The sequence below is a fragment of the Petaurus breviceps genome, unplaced genomic scaffold (assembly GCF_028583685.1).
Source record: "Petaurus breviceps papuanus isolate PSGF00001 unplaced genomic scaffold, PetGlider_PUasm1.0 91133, whole genome shotgun sequence".
NCBI classification, from domain to species: Eukaryota; Metazoa; Chordata; class Mammalia; order Diprotodontia; family Petauridae; genus Petaurus; species Petaurus breviceps.
The window spans coordinates 58,720,812-58,740,304 of NW_027187419.1; the positions used below are offsets into that span (position 1 = coordinate 58,720,812).

The following is a 19,493-nucleotide window of genomic DNA, read 5'->3' on the forward strand; positions in this document are numbered from 1 at the left end:
CCCCCCCTACTCTCCTGGAGGGTGAGATACCCTATTTAGTGTGTATGTCATTCCCTCCCTAAGCCAAATTCAGTGGGAATAAGGTTGACCCATTCCCTTTTGCCTTCCAATTCTTCTCCTCCATTGTAACCATTTTCCCTTGCCTCTTCTATATGAGATAGTTTACCCCATTCTGTCTCTCCCCATCTCCTCTCATTATATTCCTCTCTCCTCTCTTAATTTCACCTTTTAAGTATCATCCCTTCCTGTTAAATTGGTCTTTTGCCCTCTATCTATGTATATCTGTAAACATATATACACACATTCACATATGTATTCATATGGCCATATACCCTCATATACAGACAGACATATATATATTTCTATTCCCTTCAACTACTGAGAAAAGTTTCATAAGTTACAATTGTTTTTCCATGTAGGAATGTTAATAGTTCAACTTTTTTTTTAAACTTTGAATGCAACTTTATTTTCATAATTTGAAAAGTACTGAATGTATAGTTATTACAAACTAGTACAAGATTGCTTGCCAGGAATTTGGAAATACCAGCCCAAATCCGTATCACAATTCAAGATGTATTTTCTTTAGGGAGTGTTAGTACCTCTGGAAAGGGATATTCCGAGGCGGAAAGTGGTTCTACAATCCAACCAGAAGAAATGCGATCTTCTAAGAAACAAAACCATTTTTCTATGCTTCCCTGGGCTTGGGTCAGATGATGTTTGTCTAGATCTTCAAACCCATTACTTAGTGAAAAGGTTTTATAAAGTTCCTGCATGTCATAACAAGCCTGTTGGAGCTTGTCTCGTATGCTGCTTGGGAGACTTTGGACTTGAGGCATGAGGTTCATAAAGGCCAACTCTAATTTCAGGGCAATGATTTCTTTTTCCTGTTTACCTTCTCATGCTTCTCTTGCTTCTTGTATCTGAATGTCAAATTTTCTATTCAACTCTTTTTTTTTTTTTCAGTAAGAATGCTTGAAAGTCCTCTATTCCACTGAATGACCATATTTTCCCCTGAAACATGATACTCAGTTTTGCTGGGTAGGTGACTCTTGGTTTTAAGGTAACTTTGACCTCCGGAATATCATATTCCAAGCCCTTTGATCCCTCAGTGTAGAAGCTGCCAGATCCTGGGTTATCCTGATTGTGTTTCCACAATATTCAAATTGTTTCTTCCTGGCTGCTTGATCTGGGAATCCTGGAACCTACCTCTAATATTCCTAGGAGTTTTCTTTTTGGGATCTTTTTCAGGAGGTGATCGGTGGATTCTTTCAACCTCTATTTTGCCCTCTGGTTCTAAAGCATCAGGGCAGTTTTCTTTGAGAACTTCCTGGAGGATAATTTCTAGGTTCTTACTTTGATCATGGCTTTCAGGTAGTCCAATAATTTTTAAATTCTCTCTCCTGGATCTATTTTCCAGGTCAGTGGTTTTTCCCCTGAGGTATTTCACATTGCCTTCTATTCTTTCATTTGTTTGAATCTGTTTAGCAGCATCTTGAATTCTCATAAAGTCATTAGCTTCCATTCGCTCCAGTCTAATTCTGAAGGAATGATTCTCCTCATTGAGCTTTTGAGATTCTTTTTCCATTTGGCAGATTAGGTTTTTTAAGGCATTCTTCTTCTCATTACCTTTTTGAGCCTCTTTTGCCATTTGAGTTAGTCTGTTTTTTAAGTTGTTATTTTCCTCAGTCAGGCTGTTGACTCTCATTTCGTAATTTTCTTGCATCGTTCTCATTTCTCTTCGCAGTTTTTCCTCCACTTCTCTTATCTGCTTCTTGAGGTCCTCTATGGCCTGTAACCAGCTTGTATTTTCCTTTGAAGCTTTTGGTGCAGGAGTTCTGACTTCACTGTCTTCCTCCTGTTCCATGCTTTGATCCTTTGTGTCCCCAAAATAGGAATCTAATATTGGAATCTTCTGTCTGCTTTGTTTCCTTTGCCTGGTCATGTCGCCCCTCAGTCACTTGACCCCTGGGCTTTTTGCCACAGTAGGACTCTGCCACCAGACAGGGGAGCTTTTCGTCCCAAATGCTGGGGTTTCCTCAGCTGCTGGAGATATTAGATGGGTGCCCTCTCTGAGGTCTCCACATGCTCTGGCAAGCTGGACACACACCCCAGGACCTCCACCCTATTCTGCAATCCAGATCCAAGAAGGTTAAAGCAAGAGTGATTACCCCTCAGACTGGTCGCTTGGTCCCCCTACAGTCTGCGGGCCAGGAGCTGAAGCTGCCACGTTGGTGCTGCCTGGCTGTGCCGGGTGTTTCAGCGGCTTCTCGCCCCAGGGGCAAAAGCCATGCACTCCCACTTACTGGGTCCCAAAATCCAGACTGCACTGACCTCTCACTTTGTCCTTCGCACCTATGCATTGATAAATCTGGAAATGGCCACAGCTGCTGCTGATCTGGAGTCCCTCTGGCTGGTGGCTGGCGGCTGGTGCCTGGTCAGGCCTGCCCTGGGGATAAAACCTCGTTTGTGGGGCTGGGCTCAGCTCCCAGAGCACTGTGCTGGCCTATTCCTGCCAGCCTGCTGGGCTGTCCTCAGTGGGTGGTTAGCTTCTCTGTGTCATTTTGTGGGTTCTGCAGCTCCAAAGTTTGTTTAGAGTCCCCTTTTTACATGGATTGAGGAAGGTGGAAGCCGGAGCAGCGGGAGGTCCTGCTTCTACTCAGCCATCTTGACTCCGTCCCTCCAGGACATACATTTTAACTGATATATTTTCTGTATTTAGAATTAGATAAGACTTTAGAGGTCATCTTATCCAATACTTTCATTTTACAGATGAGGAAATTGAGGCCCAAAGAGGTGATACAATTTATTTAAGATCACATCAGCAAAAAGGCATATTTGACACTTGAAACCAAGTTGTCTGCTCCAAAACCAAAGTGGGTTTTTTTTAACTATGCCATGTTCCCTCACTTTACATTTTATGAAATAGAGATAGAATTTATTTAATTATGATTCAAAAATAATACTTTCCTGGTCATCTTCCTATGTTGGCAGATTCCAAATGAGTAGGAGAGAAGTGGTAGGTGATTGTTGTTGTTTAGTAGTGTCTGACTCCTCATGATATCATAGACCATTTTGTCCATGGAGTTTTCTTGGCAGAGACTCTGGAGTGGTTTGCTATTTCTTTCTCCAATGGATAGCTAAAGCAGACAGGGTTAAGTGAAGACTCAGGTCTTCCTGGCACCAGATCCAGTGTTCTATGCACTAAGCCATCTAGCTGCCCCCCCTATGATAGGTGACTAGTTTGAGCTACTATGTCATGAGATTACAAGGCAGATTTGTACAATGTTATCAATTCATGGCAATCTGAATTCTGCCCAAAATGTTAAGTGATTCTTTTGCCCAAGAAATTCATGTAATCTTAAAGGAAGCTATACAGTTTAGTGGAGAGAGTGCTAGATTTGCCTATTTCCTTTTCTAATGAATGAGGGGACTGAACTTGATGACTACTAAAGTTCCTTCCAGCTCTAAATCTGTTATCCTACAAAGTCTTATAAAATCAGCTCATATAAATATGATGCTGTTCATATTTGATCTGCACCTTTAAATGTTCATATGTCTTTAAACCAGATAATTATCAAGCACTATTTGTTATAATCTGTTAAAAATTAAAATCCTGCATTAGGAACATAACATTTGACTTCTAAAGTCTTAATGTGCTTTCAGGGGAATTTTGGGATATGATGTCCACTTCTAGGTTCTATAATGCTCACTTTAGCTTCTATGACACTGGCTAGTAAGCGACTTAACACCGCAAAAGCATCAGCACTCACCCTCCTTTTATTCTTCTCCCAGTCCTACCTTCTTTGCCACTAGATACTGACTACCTCAATTTGCAAGAAATGCTATTTATGCTGAAGCCGAGAAGCCCATGTATTTGAGAAAAGTTATTTGAAGTCACTAGGAAAAGGATTTTGTGGATGGGAGTAGGAATAGTCATAAGGAAGAGATGTCTTAAAAGGCAAATTGGAAAGAGTTGGAGATAAGTAATTTATCAGTAGTAGAATCAGGCTTCTAATGCAGTTTAAGTCCTGTTATAAATTTTCAAGTCCATGGAATGACCCTGGTTTTTTGGAATGGGACCTGAAAAAAATGAGCACATTGTTAGAATTATAGTGACAATCTAAAATAATTTCAACAAAATTTTGTAACCCTTCACTTTAAGTGTTGTAGGGAGGGTAGAATTTATTATAAGACTGGCCCATATTGGACTATAAAACATTCATATAATATGTATTTCTGAGGATAGCATTGTATTATGAAACACTATGGGGGGGAATCAATGTAAAAAGAATTGTATATTACGCAGAAATCCAGAAACTATAGATGGGAAAACATAGTGGCAGCAAGCATTTGAGTGAAGATCAATGAAGCCAAAGACATGGGTGATTGTCATTGTAGTAATTTGATCATCTGGGCGTAAATGAGGAGTTTGGGAAAGAGATAACAGGCTTAGCACAGAGTCATGTTATTGTAGTGATAGAAGATTTCAGTTATCTGAACATTCATTGCTTGCTTTCTGCACCAAAAGCCATGGAGCTAATTATTTCTCAACTTGAATTGATAGCTTCATCTTTAAAACGAACTAAGAAAGGGAAATTTATTCTGGATTTAACTTTTTCCAAGGAAGAATTAACTGCTAGAGGGATCATGTTAGGAAGCTTTGGAGGAAATGACCAAATCTTAAAAATTTTAGAGGAGAGAAAAGCTGATAATAAAATTACATACTTTGTAGATTCGAGGAGAACATATTTCAAAGTTTCTAAAGAAAGGCAAGGTAATATTGTATGAATTAAAAATTTCTTTGGGAAGTCATCTTAAGAAAAATGGGAATTTCTCAAGAATTAACTACAAAGAAACAATTCTGATGAAAAATAAAAAGATAATTTTTGTAAGGACATTGATATATGTGCAAAGAGAATTGCTAATCTACATACACTGCCTTATCTCTCCCTATCAGAGCTTAAATTCTGATAGGGAGAGATACCAGATATAGGAAGATGTACTTGTGGGGAAGCCTCAGTTGTAGGGTAAATAATAATACTAAAGTGATGTACAACTGTTCAGATTATTTTGCTTCTATTTTCACTGCTAGAGAGAGTGTGGTATAGTGGGTAGAGAACTTGCTTAGAAAGCCAGGAAGACCTCGGTTCAAGTTCTGCGTCTTGACACATATTGGCTCTGCTAGCCCAGGCAAATTGTTTACTCACTCTCAGTGATTTAGGCAACTCTTTTAAGACTTGAAGTTGCAGACCTACATTATAGAGAGAGTTGACTCATCTGGGAATTTTCTATACCAGTGAAGTTATATTCCCCCTATCCTTTCTCTGACATGTAGAATGATGCTTTTGCTAGAGAGGATATAATAAAAATTACTAATAGGGAGTTGATACCCAAAATAAATAGAGAGATGGAGAGAAAGGATTTATCTTTTATAAGTTTGTTGCTTGGAGCAGATTAAGCACCTCCTAGGTTGTTTAAAGAACTGGCAGAACTTTTGGCTGAACTCTTTTTCACTGATCACTGAGAGGCAATTGGAGAATGGAATTTATGATATGCATTTGATTACTAGATTGGTAAAGCAGGGGAATGCTTTACATATAGTTTACCTAGATATTAGTAAAGCCTTTGACAAAAATCTCTTCATACTAGTCTGATGGAAAAGATGCATAAATGTGGGCTAAACAATAGTTTAATTAGATGAATTCATAATTCATTGAATAGCCAGAGTCAAAAAATAATTACAAATTATTTCTTGTCAATTTACTTTTTGGAGGGTAATTGGGGTTAAGTAGCTTGCCCAAGGTTACACGGCTAGTTTTTTTTGTGTGTGGGTGTTGTGTCTGAGGCTGGAACCAAGCTCAGGTCCTCCTGATTCCGGGCCGGACGTTTTTACTCATTGTGCCACCTAGCCGCCCTATTTCTTGTCAATTTAGAAAATCTTTGGTGGATTATCCCAGGGTTTGTTCTTGGTCTTATGTTGTTTAACATTTTTGTTAATGGTAACACATAGCTGGCACACTGTATGACAAGATTCAAAAAGATCTTCCCGAGCTAGTCTCTTTCGACAGCTTCAGTACTGTATCACCAACTAATTATTAGTCATTTCAAACTGTATGTCCCAGAGACATCTCAAACTCAAAATGTCTAAGACAGAATCCCTGTGAACCAACTTCTCTTCTGAACTTATTTCTATTGAGGTTATTGCTGTTATGCTTCATTTTTGCAGTTGTGATATTTTCCCTGACTCTTCACTGCACCTCATATCCAGGAAGTTGCCAATCTTATTGTTTCTTCACAATCTGTCTTTCATCCATTCCCTTCTCTTTACTCTTGTGACCACTAACACCAATTGCTGGTTCAGTGGAGAGAGTCTTGGCCTTGGAGTCAGGAAAATCTCAGTTTGAATTCTGCCTTGGAAACTTAATTTCTCAGCCTCAATTTCCTCATTTGTAAAATGAAGATGATAATAGCATCTGCCTCATAAAACTGAGAAGATCAAAGAAGATAACATGTAACAAGCTTTGCAATCCTTAAAGTACTATATAAATGCTAAGTCTTGCCCCACTCCCTTTTATTCTCTTTACAGCTGACAAAGTGACTTTACTGAAGTGCAGGTCTGAATATGTTACTCTTCTATTCAGTAAATTCCAGTGGCTTACCTATCACCTCTAAGATCAAATACACACTCCTTTGCTTGACATTGAAAGCTATTTAAACCCTGACTCTAACTTAACTTTTTCAGCCTTAATATACTTGTTCCCCTTCACATGTTCCATGGACTAGCCAAATTGTAACATTCCTCATAAATGATTTTCCATCTCCTCTCTCTGTGTCTTTGCATGGCTCTCTCTCATATCTGGAGTGCTCATTCTCTTCATCTCCCCCTCCCTGCTTTCCTACCCAAGACTCATCTCAAGTGAAGTAAGTTTAGAAAACAAAAGAACCAGGACTTAACCAGAATTACCATATTAAATTTATTTTATACTCCTAATAAGATTCACAGTTTTATTATATAATCCTCCTTTGGTTCTTTGTATGTGGAAATAAGTTATGTTTGTTGATTCCTAATAAAAAATGTTTTTAGAGATGCAATCCAGTGCTACCTTTTATGTGAAGCTTTTCCTGATCATTCCTGTTCTTAGTACCTTCTTCTCCATCCAAATAGCTGTGTATCTGTTTTTCAAGTACCTATATATAATATATATGTTTGACTCACCTTGTAGATTGTAAGCTTTTGAGGGTAGGTAGACTATTTCACTTTCTGTCATTCAATCTTCAGTAATTGTCATATCAGGATCTTAATAAATGCTTCTTTATTGATTGATTTGGGTTCAGTTGAAGAAGATAAAGTTGAATAGGGATATATATATAAAGTCTTACATATGGGTTCACACTTTACAAGTATAATATGGAGAAGGTTTAGGTAGGTCTATATGAAAAAGACCTAGCGTTTTTTAAAATAAAAGAAATTATTATTGATATATTTTATTTTTACATTGCCCAAATTTCCCTTTGTATCCTCCCTCTTTCTTACCAAAGAGCCATTCCACATAACAAAAAAAGGAGGAGGAAGAAGAGGGGAAAAATGAATAAAACTATGGCAGTACCTAGGGAAAAAAATTTTTAAATGTGTTCAAAGTTTCACACCTTAGGACCTTCTACCTTAGCAAAGGAAGAGGATAAGATGTCTTATCATTTTCTTATCTGGGACCATGCTTATAATTTTTCAGCGTTCTTTTCAGTTGTTCTGTGGTGGTTCTTTCCAATTACATTTTGGGTAGTCCTTGTGAATCTTGTTTCTTTGGGTCTGCTTTCTTCATTTTATATCAGACACCAAGTGAAGAAAGCTAATGTTTTAGGAAGCATAAAGAAATCTATAGTATTTCAAGACTGGGAAAATGACAAATTTTGTGAACTTTGCTATGGTCATACTGCATCTTGAATATCCTGGTCAGTTCTGGCCCCACGTAATTTTTTTTTTAAGCCATTTTTGGAGGGGCAGTTGGGGTTAAGTGACTTACCTGAGGTCACACAGCTAGTAAGTGTTAAGTGTCTGAGGTCAGATTTGAACTCAGGTCCTCCTGACTCTTAATTCACTGCATCACCTAGCCGCTGCTTAGCCCCACATTTTAGGAATAATGTTTTGTTTGTTCTGCGTTGTTTGTTTGTTATTTATTTATTTAGTTTTAGTTTTTAGTATTCATTTCCATAAGATTTTGAGTCCTAAATTTTCTCCTGCTTCTTCATCCCCTCCCCAAGATGGTGTGCAATCTGATATAGACTATACACATACATTCATATTAAACATATTTTCTTATTAGTCATGTTGTAAAGACAAATTAGAACCAATGGGAGAAACCATAAGGAAGAAGAAACAAAAAACAAAAGAGAGCAAATAATATGTTTTTATCTGCATTCAGACTCCATAGTTCTTTTTTTGGATATGAATAAAATTTTTCAATATGGGTCTTTTGGAGTTGTCTTAGATCCTTGCATTGCTGAGAAGAACTAATTCTGTCAAAGTTAATCATTATACAATATTGCTGTTATTGTGTACAATGTTCTGGTTCTGCTCACTTCACTTAGCATCAGTTCATGTAAGTCTTTCCAGGTTTTTCTGAAATCTGCCTGTTCATCATTTCTTATGGAACAATAATATTCCATTACATTCATATTCCACAACTTGTTCAGACATTCCCCAATTTATTAGCATCCCCTCAATTTCCAATTTTTGGCCACCACAAAAAGAGCTGCTCTAAATATTTTTGTACATGTGGATCCATTTCCCATTTTTATGATCTCTTTGGTATGCAGACCTAAAAGTGGTATCACTGGGTCAAAGGGTATGCACAGTTTTATATAGCCCTTTGGACATAATTCCAAATTGTTCTCTAGAATTGTTGGATCAGTTCACAACTTTACCAACAATGCATCAGTGTTCCAATTTTCCGACATCTCCAACATTTATCATTTTCCATTTTTGTTATGTTAGCCAATCCGATGGGGGTGAGGGTGGTACCTCAGAGTCATTGATTTGCATTTCTAATCAGTAGTGATTTAGAGCGTTTTTTTGTATGACTATAGATAGCTTTAATTTTTTCAACTGAAAACTGCCTGTTCATAGCCTTTGACCATTTATTAACTGGAAAGTGACATGTATTCTTGTAAATTTGACTCAGTTCTTTATATATTTGGAAATGAGGTCTTTATCAGAGACATTGGTTTGCCAGCTTTCTGCTTCCCTTCTAATCTTGGTTGCATTGACTTTATGCAAAAAAACTTTTCAATTTAATGTAATCAAAATAATCTGTTTTGCATTTCATAATGTTCTCTATCTCATTTGGTCATAAATTCTTCCCTTTTCCATAAATCTGACAAATAAACTATTCCTTTATTTCCTAATTTGCTTATATCTAAATTATGTACTGATTTTGACTTTATCTTGGTATATAGTGTAAGATGTTGAGCTGTGCCTACTTTCTGCCATACTGTTTTCCAGTTTTCCCAGCAGTTTTTGTTAGTCCTTATCCCAGAAAGTAGAGTCCTTTCATTTATCAAACAGTAGATTACTGTAGTCACTGATTACTATGTTTTGATCCTCCACTCTTTCTTAGCCAGCACCAAGTAGTATTGATGGTTACTACTTTATAATGCAGTTTAAGGTCTAGTACAGCTGGGCCACCTTCCCTTTAATTTCAATTCCCTTGATATTCTGGACTTTTTGTTCTTCCAGATGAATTTTGCTATTATTCTTTGTATCTCTATAAAATAAGTTTTTGGTAGTTTGATTTGTGTGGCACTACATAAGTAAATTAATTTAGTTAGTATTGTCATTTTTATTGCATTAACTGTACCTATGGGCACCTGATATTTTTCCAATTATTTAGATATAACTTTATTTGTGTGATTATTTAGATATGACTTTATTTGTGTGAAAAGTGTTTTGTAGTTGTGTTCATTTAGCTTAGCTCCTGGGTTTTTCTTGGTAGATAGACTCCCAGATATTTTATATTGTCTACATTAATTTTAAATGGAATTTCTCTTTCTATGTGTTGCTGTTGGGCTTTGTTAGTAATATATAGAAATGCTGATACTATGGTACCATTCAGCAGCATGTAGTTTCCTTCCTTATCTCTTTTAATCAGATCTGTTTTTGCTTTTGCTTTGTCTGAGATTGGGATTGCTACCCCTGCTTTTTTTTTCACTTCAGCTGAAGTATAATATGTTCTGCTCTAGCCTTCTACCTTTACTCTGTGTGTATCTCTCTGCTTCAAATGTGTTTTTTGTAAACAACATACTATAAGATTTTGGTTTTTAATCCACTTTGCCATCTGCTTCTGTTTTATGGGAGAGTTCATCCTATTCATATTCAGGGTTATGATTACTAACTGTGTCACTCTTTCTGTCCTATTTTCCCCGTTTATGTTTTTCTCCTTTCTCTCTTTTCCTCCTCACCTGTGTTTTGCTTTTGACCACTGCATCCTTCAATCTGCCTCTCTTCTATCAGCCCACTTCCCTGTTCTTTACCTTTTCCCTTACTACTTCTTCCCTCCTCTCTATCAACCCCCTCCCTTTTCTGCTCCCTTTCTCCTCCTACTTCCTGTAGGGTAAGATAGATTTCTATACCCACCTGAGTGTGTATGATATTCCATCTTAGAGCCAAATCCGATGAGAGTAAGGTTCAAACAATGCTTGCCTCCCTCCCTTTTTTCCCTCTATTATAATGTCTTTGCACAATTTCATGTGATGTAATTTACCCTTTTATGCTTCCTCCTTTCCTCTTCTAGTACAGTGTTTTTTTTTTCACCCATGTAGTGCCAATGCAGTATTCACAGTGCCCATCATCACTATAAATTTACCAGTATGGTGCTCAATCACAAAATATAACAGACTCTCCGTACAGAAGACAGAAGCAAAACATTTATTCAGACTCCAGAAAACCAAATCCCCAAACCAGTAAACCAATTCCATTATAATAGCAAAGAAGTTAATAAGCCACAATAGCATAGAGAGCCACAGCATCCTTTAGCCTTCCCACAAACCAGTATTTACTCACAAGACTGACTCCCTGGGATGTGTCCTCTCCTTCCCATCTGGCTAGCTCTGACTCTCAGCTTCCTGTGGGCTCTGTTCTACCCTTCATCAAACTCCTCCTACCACAGGGCATGTCATTACATTAAGCCTGTTACGGGGCAGAGTTTATTTTCAAAGCAGGGAAGGTCTGCAAATTCCCTTAGGCTTATTAAGGGTCAGGGAAGATCTTCAAATTCCCATTATCATTACAACCCCTTATTTTTTAATCATTACATCAAATTCGATTTATATACACACTTTCTATGTATACCCCTTCTAAATGTCATAATAAAGATACAGTTCTCAAGAGTTACTCATCTTCCCCTGTAAATATGTAAACAATTTCACCTTATTGAATAATATTTTTTTTTCTTTTCCTGTTTACCTTTTTATGTTTCCCTTGAGTCTTGTATTTGAAGATTAAATTTTCTGTTCAGTTCTGGATTTTTCATCAGGAAAATTTGGAAGTCTACTATTTCTTTGAATTTCCATCTCTTCCCCTGAAAGATTATGCTCAGTTTTGCTGGATAATTGATCTTTAGTTGTAATACATGCTTCTTTGCCTTACAGAATATCTTATTCCAGGCCTCCAGTCTTTTGTAGATAGAATATAGATAGAAGCTATAAGGTCCTGTGTACTCCTGGCTATGGTTCCATTATATTTATTTTGTTTCTTTTTGAATACTTGCAATATTTTCTTCTTGACCTGATTATTCTGGAATTTGGCTACAATAATCCTGGAAGTTTTCATTTTGGCATCTCTTTCAGGTAGTGATACAGTGGATTCTTTCAATGACTATTTTACCCTCTGGTTTTAGGACCTTTAGGGCAGTTTTACTTCATAATTTCTTGAAAGATACTGTCCAGGCTCTTTTTTTGATCATGGCTTTCAGGTAGACCAATAATTCTTAAATTATCTCTCCTGGATCTATTTTCCAGTTCAGTTGTTTTTCCAGTGAGGTATTTTACATTTTCTTCTTGTCTGCTCCACTATCTTGTGGCTCAGGATCTCCTACTGTTTTGCTGAGGTAGGAATTTCTGCTGACTTTCCAGGACTCCTCCAGTCCTGGCTGTACCTGCCTTCCACCAGAACTAGAAGATCTTTCCCACTGATCCCCCAAGCCTCTTAGACTAATAGAATGCTCCACCCCATTTTCCTTCTAGCTCTGTTGTTCCAGGATTTTTCCTGGGCAATATTTTCTGGGTTTTTAAGAGATCAATAAAGGAGAATGAGAGCAACTTACTGCTTACTCCTGGACGTCCAGGAAGAATATTAATAAGCTGGAGATTGCTTAGGATAGGATGACCAGAATGGCTTAGGGCCTCAGGCTCATACCATATGAGGAGTATTGGTTGGTGGAACTGGGAAGAAAGAACTTGGTAGTTCTTTTCAAGTATTTGGAGGAGTGTCACATTGAAGAATTTAGAATTTTTGGAGGGGGAAAGACAGGGCAATTGGAGTTAAGTGACTTGCCCAAGGTCACATGGCTACCAAGTCTTAAGTGTCTGAGGCTACATTTGAACTCAGGTCCTCTTGATTCCAGGGCTGGTGCTCTCTTAACTGTGCTGCCTAGCTGCCCCATAGACTTTTTTTTTTTTTTTAAACAACACAACACAGAGCTAGAAATAATAATTGGAATTGTAAAGACAGTAACTAGAAACTGTGGGTGGGAACTGCAAAAACAGTGGCAATGCAGGTTTGACATAAAGCATTTTCCAAGATTTGCAGCTATCCAGAATTATGGGCTACTTTGGGAGACCTTTAAGCAAACACTAGGTAACCACTTTAATGGTATAATTTAGAAAGTACCCAAACTTGGTCTATATGAGATTCCTTCCAGTCTGAGCTTCTGTGGAATAATTGAAGATAGTATGTATTTTCTATAACTATATATAACTCTAAAATACATTTTCTCCTCTTTCCTGACATCTTTAGGAGTTAAAGAATGCAGAAATTGCCTTAAGAACACAGAAAACACCACCTGGACTTCAACATGAAAATACAGCTCCGGCAGAGTAAGTGAAAGAGTTTGATACTAAAGCATCTCCTTCTGAGCCAGTGTTATTTGCTTAACTCGGCAGACATTTTTGACTATTTAGTATATACAAGGCATTATGTTCATTTGCCTTTTAATGTAAAATAATAATTCTTTTTGCCTAAATGTGTTATCCAGATAATTGACACCTCTTCCTTTCGGTGGCAGCACTGTAAAAATAATTGCATGTTTTTCAGTATTACTTATTTGGCATATGTTCATTGAAAAATCTTTCTCTAGTATGTTATTATACTTCATATACTCATTAAACAGAACAGGAAACATAATTTCCTCCTTTTTTGATGACTAAGGATCATAATTATGAATGTCAGTCTTATTGTGCTTGACGATTGCATGAGACTGAGATTTCTCATGCTTTAGTAAATGGATAACCCTGCTCTTGGTGGATTTGGTATTCCCTTCACTGTTTACATGTCACTTCTGGAGCCTTGTGGTATGCTTTCTCTTTTAGCAGCTGCTCACTTTCATCCTTCAAGTTTGTCATCTCTCATTTGCCATGAACTCTGAAGTCATATGACCAAGGCTTGGGGAACTTTGTGTTCAGTAACTGGCTGCAGATCATTGTCACTCTGTTTGGAACACTCAGGCTATTTGTTGTGCGTCTCTTTGTGTAGAAGGTTGAGATATTTAGAATGCTGGTCCTTAGATTTTGTTTTGTTAAATAGACCTTTTGCCAGTTCTAATGGCATTTAAAATATGATTCAGTTGCCAAATTCTTTTGATTTCTCCTTTAGGAGCTTCTCATATCTTTTTTGCTCCTCTGTTCTGTTCTTACTGCTCCTACTTTAGTACTGTAAGCCTCTTCCATTTTGCCACCTCAGGTAGGACCTAGAACAGGTAGGTAGTACAGTGGATAGAGTGCTAGGTCTGGCATCAGGAAGATCTGAGTTAAAAAATGTGATTTCAGATACTTACCAGCTGTGTGACTCTTGCAACACTTAACCTGTATCTGCCTTGGTTTCCTTAACTGGAAAATTAGAATAGAAACAGCACCGACCTCCCATGATTGTCATGAAGATCAAATTGAGATATTTGTGTTTACAAATTTTGTATTTGTAAAAGCGCTTAGCATACTATGTACCTGGCACATAGTAGATGCTTAATAAATGCTTGTTCTTTTCCCTTCCAATGAGGCCAGGGACTATCTCTCCTAATTCTTAATACAGTGTTCCACATATAGTACACATTTGATAATATGTCTTAAGTAAATGAGTGAATTAATATAAAGCCACCTTGACTACCATCTTAGATTTGTAGTAACCTAAACTGCTCTTTCTACTTTCCTCTATCTCCAACTCATCTTCTGCTTCTCATACTTTTCCATGTGGAAATGTTAAACTAACTAAATGACCTCTTAAGTTCTCTTCCAATGCTAAAATTTTTGAAGTGTTACTTTTTTTACACAGAATCCTTCAGTAGTTTCCTATTCATAAAGTTCATACAGTAACAAGTATTTATTAAGCATTTAATACTTGCCAAGAAATATTCAAGGCCATGGGAAGATATAAAAATGAGAATAAGTTTAAAGAGGATGGGAGAGAAACAACATGTATATAGAAATTTAGTTATGAAATGCATCTTGGGGCAGGGCACTAACAAGTGTATGAGCTATTTGTAGGAGGTGGCACTTGAATTCGTCTTGAAGGAAGCTGGGAATCCTGTGAGGAGGCTTAAGAGCACTTTATAGTTAGGAGAGACGGTTTATGCAAAGACACAGAAACAAAGATGAAACATTATAGGAAATGTAAGGAACAGCAAGAAGGCTAATTGTCTTGGACTATAGCTTGTGGGTAAATCCTGTGCAGTGATCCTGGAAAGGGGGACTACAAGCAGTTTATGAAGTTTAAGTGTCAAAAACAAAGTATCAGAAAATTCTTATTTTATCCTAGTGGTCACAGGGTACTACAGAAGGCATAAATGCAACAGTTATCCTTGGGGAAAAGGAGGACTTCTTCTATTGTTAGAGTGGAAAAGAGGGTTATATAGGTAAAGATACAGAGGAAATGTTAAGGGAGACAGGAGCTAAGATAATGATGATCTCAGTCTGTCAGAAGAGTTGGAACAAGTATCTGAGAAAATGAAAAGGGTAGGCATGAAGTTTGAAACTTGAGCACAAAAAATTTAAAATTGTCACCTAAGCATGAAAAGGTGTATCAGTTAGAGATGAATAAAAGAATCAATCAGCAGGATGTAAGTTAGATAATTAGAATTGGTAGTGGAATCAATTGGCAAGGTTTCATGATTTTTTTTTCCAGTGACATGTGGTACCCTAGGAAAAGGAGTAACAAAACTGGTTAGGAGGAGATTTTGTGAGAAAGTCATTGAAACGTACAGTCAGTCATGGAATATAGGCTGGATAGGGAAGGAAATTAAATAGATGTGAGCTTATAGTCTGGAGGAATAGAGGTTTTGAGACTAGAGAGAATGATGGGGGCAAAGAGACCTTCTCTGAAGTACAACAGGTTTCTTAAATGTTTCATTTTCCAATTGTTAGAATGTGACAAAAACTAATCTTTGTTTATAACTGTAAGAATGGGGGGAAGGGACTATGACAGATGAATGACTTAATTGGGTGGGGCACTACTGATAAGACAGTTCCCTCCACTAATGTAGATCAGCAGATCTGTAACACAAACTCTTACAGAGTTAAGAGAGGCTCTGAGTAAGTGATTTGACAGTAAGGTGGCATAGAAGATAACAGTTCTGGACTTGAAGTTCAAAAGGTCTGAGTTCTGTGCCTTAGATACTAGCTGTGTGACTCTGAGCAAGTTATTTAACCTCTCAACCTGGTTTTTTTTTTTTTCATGTAAAATGTGGATATAATAACACCTATTTTCCATGGTTGTTGAAGATCAAGTCAGTTTTTTTTAAGAGCTATATAAATGGTAGCTATCATAATTATTTCTATTATTATTATTAGTCACACAAATAGTATGTGTATGAGATAGGACAAGTCTTTTTGACTCCAAGGCTAGTTGACTATCCACTGGTTGCCTTCTGAATATAAGAATACAGGGCCATCTTTCCTTTTTTCTATTTAGTGTTTAGTATGTTGGATTATTGTTTTAAAAATAAACCATACTTGAATAATGATATAAGAATACTCATATTTGATGCTAATTCCTTTGTTATTGAGATGGAAAGACTTCTTAGAAATCATCTAGTACAGTCCCTTCATTTTACAAATGAGAAAAGTGAAGGTCAAAGAGTTTAGTGACTTGGTTGAGTCACACAGATGTGTAGAGACAGAGCTAGGACTTAAACCCACATCTAAGTGAGTTTATTACTTCTTCACTCCTCATTGAAGCTTCTCATTTACTTTTCATTATTGTGCTTCAAGGATTATCTTATAGAATCATCCTCTTTTTGTATTATTACTTAAGGTAGCATTTTTATGTGATAAAGCAGACTCCTTCTACTGATGCAGATTGGCAACTTTTTGCAACTTACAGTCTTAAAGAGTAGCCTGGGGCAAGGGGGAAGGGGCAGAGACAAGATGGTAGAGTAGAAGCAGGACTTCTGCACAGCTCCTGCTTCCACCTCCTCCAATTCATGTAAAAAATGACTAAACAAATTTTGGAGCTACAGAACCCACAAAATGAGAGAGAGAAGCTAACTTCTTGCTGAAGACAGGCCGGCAGGAAGGGGCCAGCACAGGAGCCTAGCCCAGCTGGGAGTGAGCCTGAGGTTTTAGCCTCAGGGCAGCCAAAAGCAGCTGCTGGCTGGAGGGACTTTAGATCACCAGCAACTGTGGCACTTTCCAGGATTATCAACCCATAGATGCTATGGACAAAGTGAGAGGTCAGTGCAGTGTGGACTTTGTGAACTGGTAGTTTGGGAGTGCAATCTGGCCTTTATCCCTTGGAGGGAGAAGTGGCTGAGGCACTGGGGCCGTGCAGCTGCCTCCACATGGCTGCTTCAGAGCTCCTGGCCTGCAGACGGTAGGGGGACCAAACGACCAGTATGAGGGGTAATCACTCTTGCTTTAATCTGCTTGGATCTGGATTGCGGTCTAGGGTAGAGGTCCTGGGGTGTGTGACCAATTTGCCAGAGCATGTGGGGGCTTTAGAGAGGGCACCCATTAGCAGCTCCAGAAGCTACAAAACCCCCGCGATTGGGACAAAGCTGCCCTGTCTGGTAACAGAGTTCTACTGTGGCAAACAGCTCAAAAGTCAAGTTATTGGGTGGCAACATGAGCGAGCAAAGGAAGCAAAGCAAGCAGAGCAGTCCGACATTGGACTCCTATTTTCAGGACACAAAGGATCAAAGCATGGAACAAGAGGAAGACAGCAAAGTCAGAACTCCTGCGCCAGAAGCTTCCAAGAAATATACAAGCTGGTTACAGGCCATAGAAGACATTAAGAAGGATTTTGAAAACCAAATAAGAGAAGTGGAGGAAAAATTGGGAAGAGAAATGAGAACGATGCAAGAAAATTGTGAAATGAGAGTCAACAACCTGACTCAAGAAAACAACATCTTAAAAAATAGACTAACTCAAAGGGCAAAAGAGGCTCAAAAAGCCAATGAGGAAAAGAATGCCTTAAAAAGCCAAATTTGCCAGATGGAAAAGGAATTTCAAAAACTCACTGAAGAGAATAATTCCTTCAAAATCAGATCAGAGCAATTGGAATGAGAAATCAAGATACTATAAAACAGATCCAAACAAATGCAAAAATAGAACACAATGTGAACTATCTCATTGGAAAAACCACTGACCTGGAAAATAGATCCAGGAGAGATAATTTAAAAATTATTGGACTACCTAAAAGCCATGATCAAAAAAAGAACCCAGAAATCATACTTCAAGAAGGTCTCAAGGAAAATTGCCCTGATGTTTGAGAACCAGAGTACAAAATAGAGGTTGAAAGAATTCACTGATCACCTCCTGAAAAAGATCCCAAAAAGAAAACTTCTAGGAATATTATAGCCAGCTTCCAGAGTTCCCAGATAAAGGAGAAAATATTACAAGCAGCCAGGAAGAAACAATTTGAATATTTTGTGGAAACACAATCAGGATAACACAGAATCTGGCAGCTTCTACACTGAAGGATCAAAGGGCTTGGAATATGATATTCTGGAGGTCAAAGGAGCTGGGATTAAAACCAAGAATCACCTACCCAGCAAAACTGAGTATCACGTTTCAGAGAAAAATATGGTCATTCAGTGGAATAGAGGACTTTGAAGCATTCTTGATGAAAAAACCAGAGTTGAATAGAAAACTTGACATTCGGATACAAGAAGCAAGAGAAGCATGAGAAGGTAAACAGTTAAAAGAAATCATAATAAGGAACTTATCAAAGTTGAACTATTTACATTCCTACATGGAAAAATGATCATTGTAACTTTTTTGAACTATTTTGTAACTATTGAGAATAGTTGAAGGGAATAGAAATGTGCATATATGTATACATACATATATATGTCTATATAGTTGTGTATATGGGCTATGAATACATATGTGACTGTGTATATATGTGTACAGGTATATATAGAGGGCACAGGTCTAATTTAATAGGAAGGGATGATACTTAAAAGGTGAAATTAAGAGGTGAGAGAGGAATATAACGAGAGGAGATGGGGAGAGAGAGAATGGGGTAAACTATCATATAGAAGAGGCAAGGGAAAACTGTTACAATAGAGGGGAGGAACAGGAAGGCAAAAGGGAATGAGTCAACCTAATTCTCATTGAATTTGGCTTAGGGAGGGAATGACATACACACTAAATAGGGTATCTCACCCTACAGGAGAGTAGGGGGGAAAGGGGATGAGAGGGGGGATGATGGAAGGGTGGGCAGGCTGGGGGGGAGGGAAGTTGGAAGTACCCATTTTTGAAAAGGGACAGGATCAAAGTAGATCAAAATAGAATAAGTGGGGGGTGGGATAGGATGGAGGGAAATATATTTTCACAATATATCCACTATGGAAATGTTTTGCATAACTACACATGTACAGTCTATATTGATTTCCTTCCCAGTAAGGGTGGGTGACAAGGGAGGTAGGGAAAGAATCTGAAATTCAAAGTTTTAAACTCAAATGTTTAAAATATATATGTGTGTGTGTGTGTGTATTATTATTATTATTATTTTACATGTAACTGGGAAATAAGATATACAGGCACTGGGGCATACAGATCAATTGTGCCCTACTGGAAAGTTGGAGGGGGGATTGGGGAAGATATGAGAGAGCAGATTGGGGGAGAGGATATTCAGTGGGATTGCTGCTGTGGGGTAATGGTTAGGGGAAAAATGTGGAGAAAATTTGTAACTCAAAATCTTGTGGAAATGGATGATGTAAACTAAAAAATAAAAAAGAGAAAAAAATTTTAAAAAATATCAGCACAAAGGATAAAATTAACCTACTCAA

The 19,493-nt window shown here is 37.7% G+C and overlaps 1 protein-coding gene across 1 annotated transcript in view; it reads left to right on the plus strand.

The window, feature by feature from the left end:
• The window catches only part of NUP58 (nucleoporin 58), a 73,181-nt gene that overhangs the window by 26,323 nt on the left and 27,365 nt on the right, over positions 1 to 19,493 (plus strand). The window contains exon 10 of the mRNA XM_069080199.1: positions 13,010 to 13,089. Coding sequence (XP_068936300.1) covers positions 13,010 to 13,089 — 80 coding nt within the window. The remainder of the gene's footprint in view (positions 1 to 13,009; positions 13,090 to 19,493) is intronic.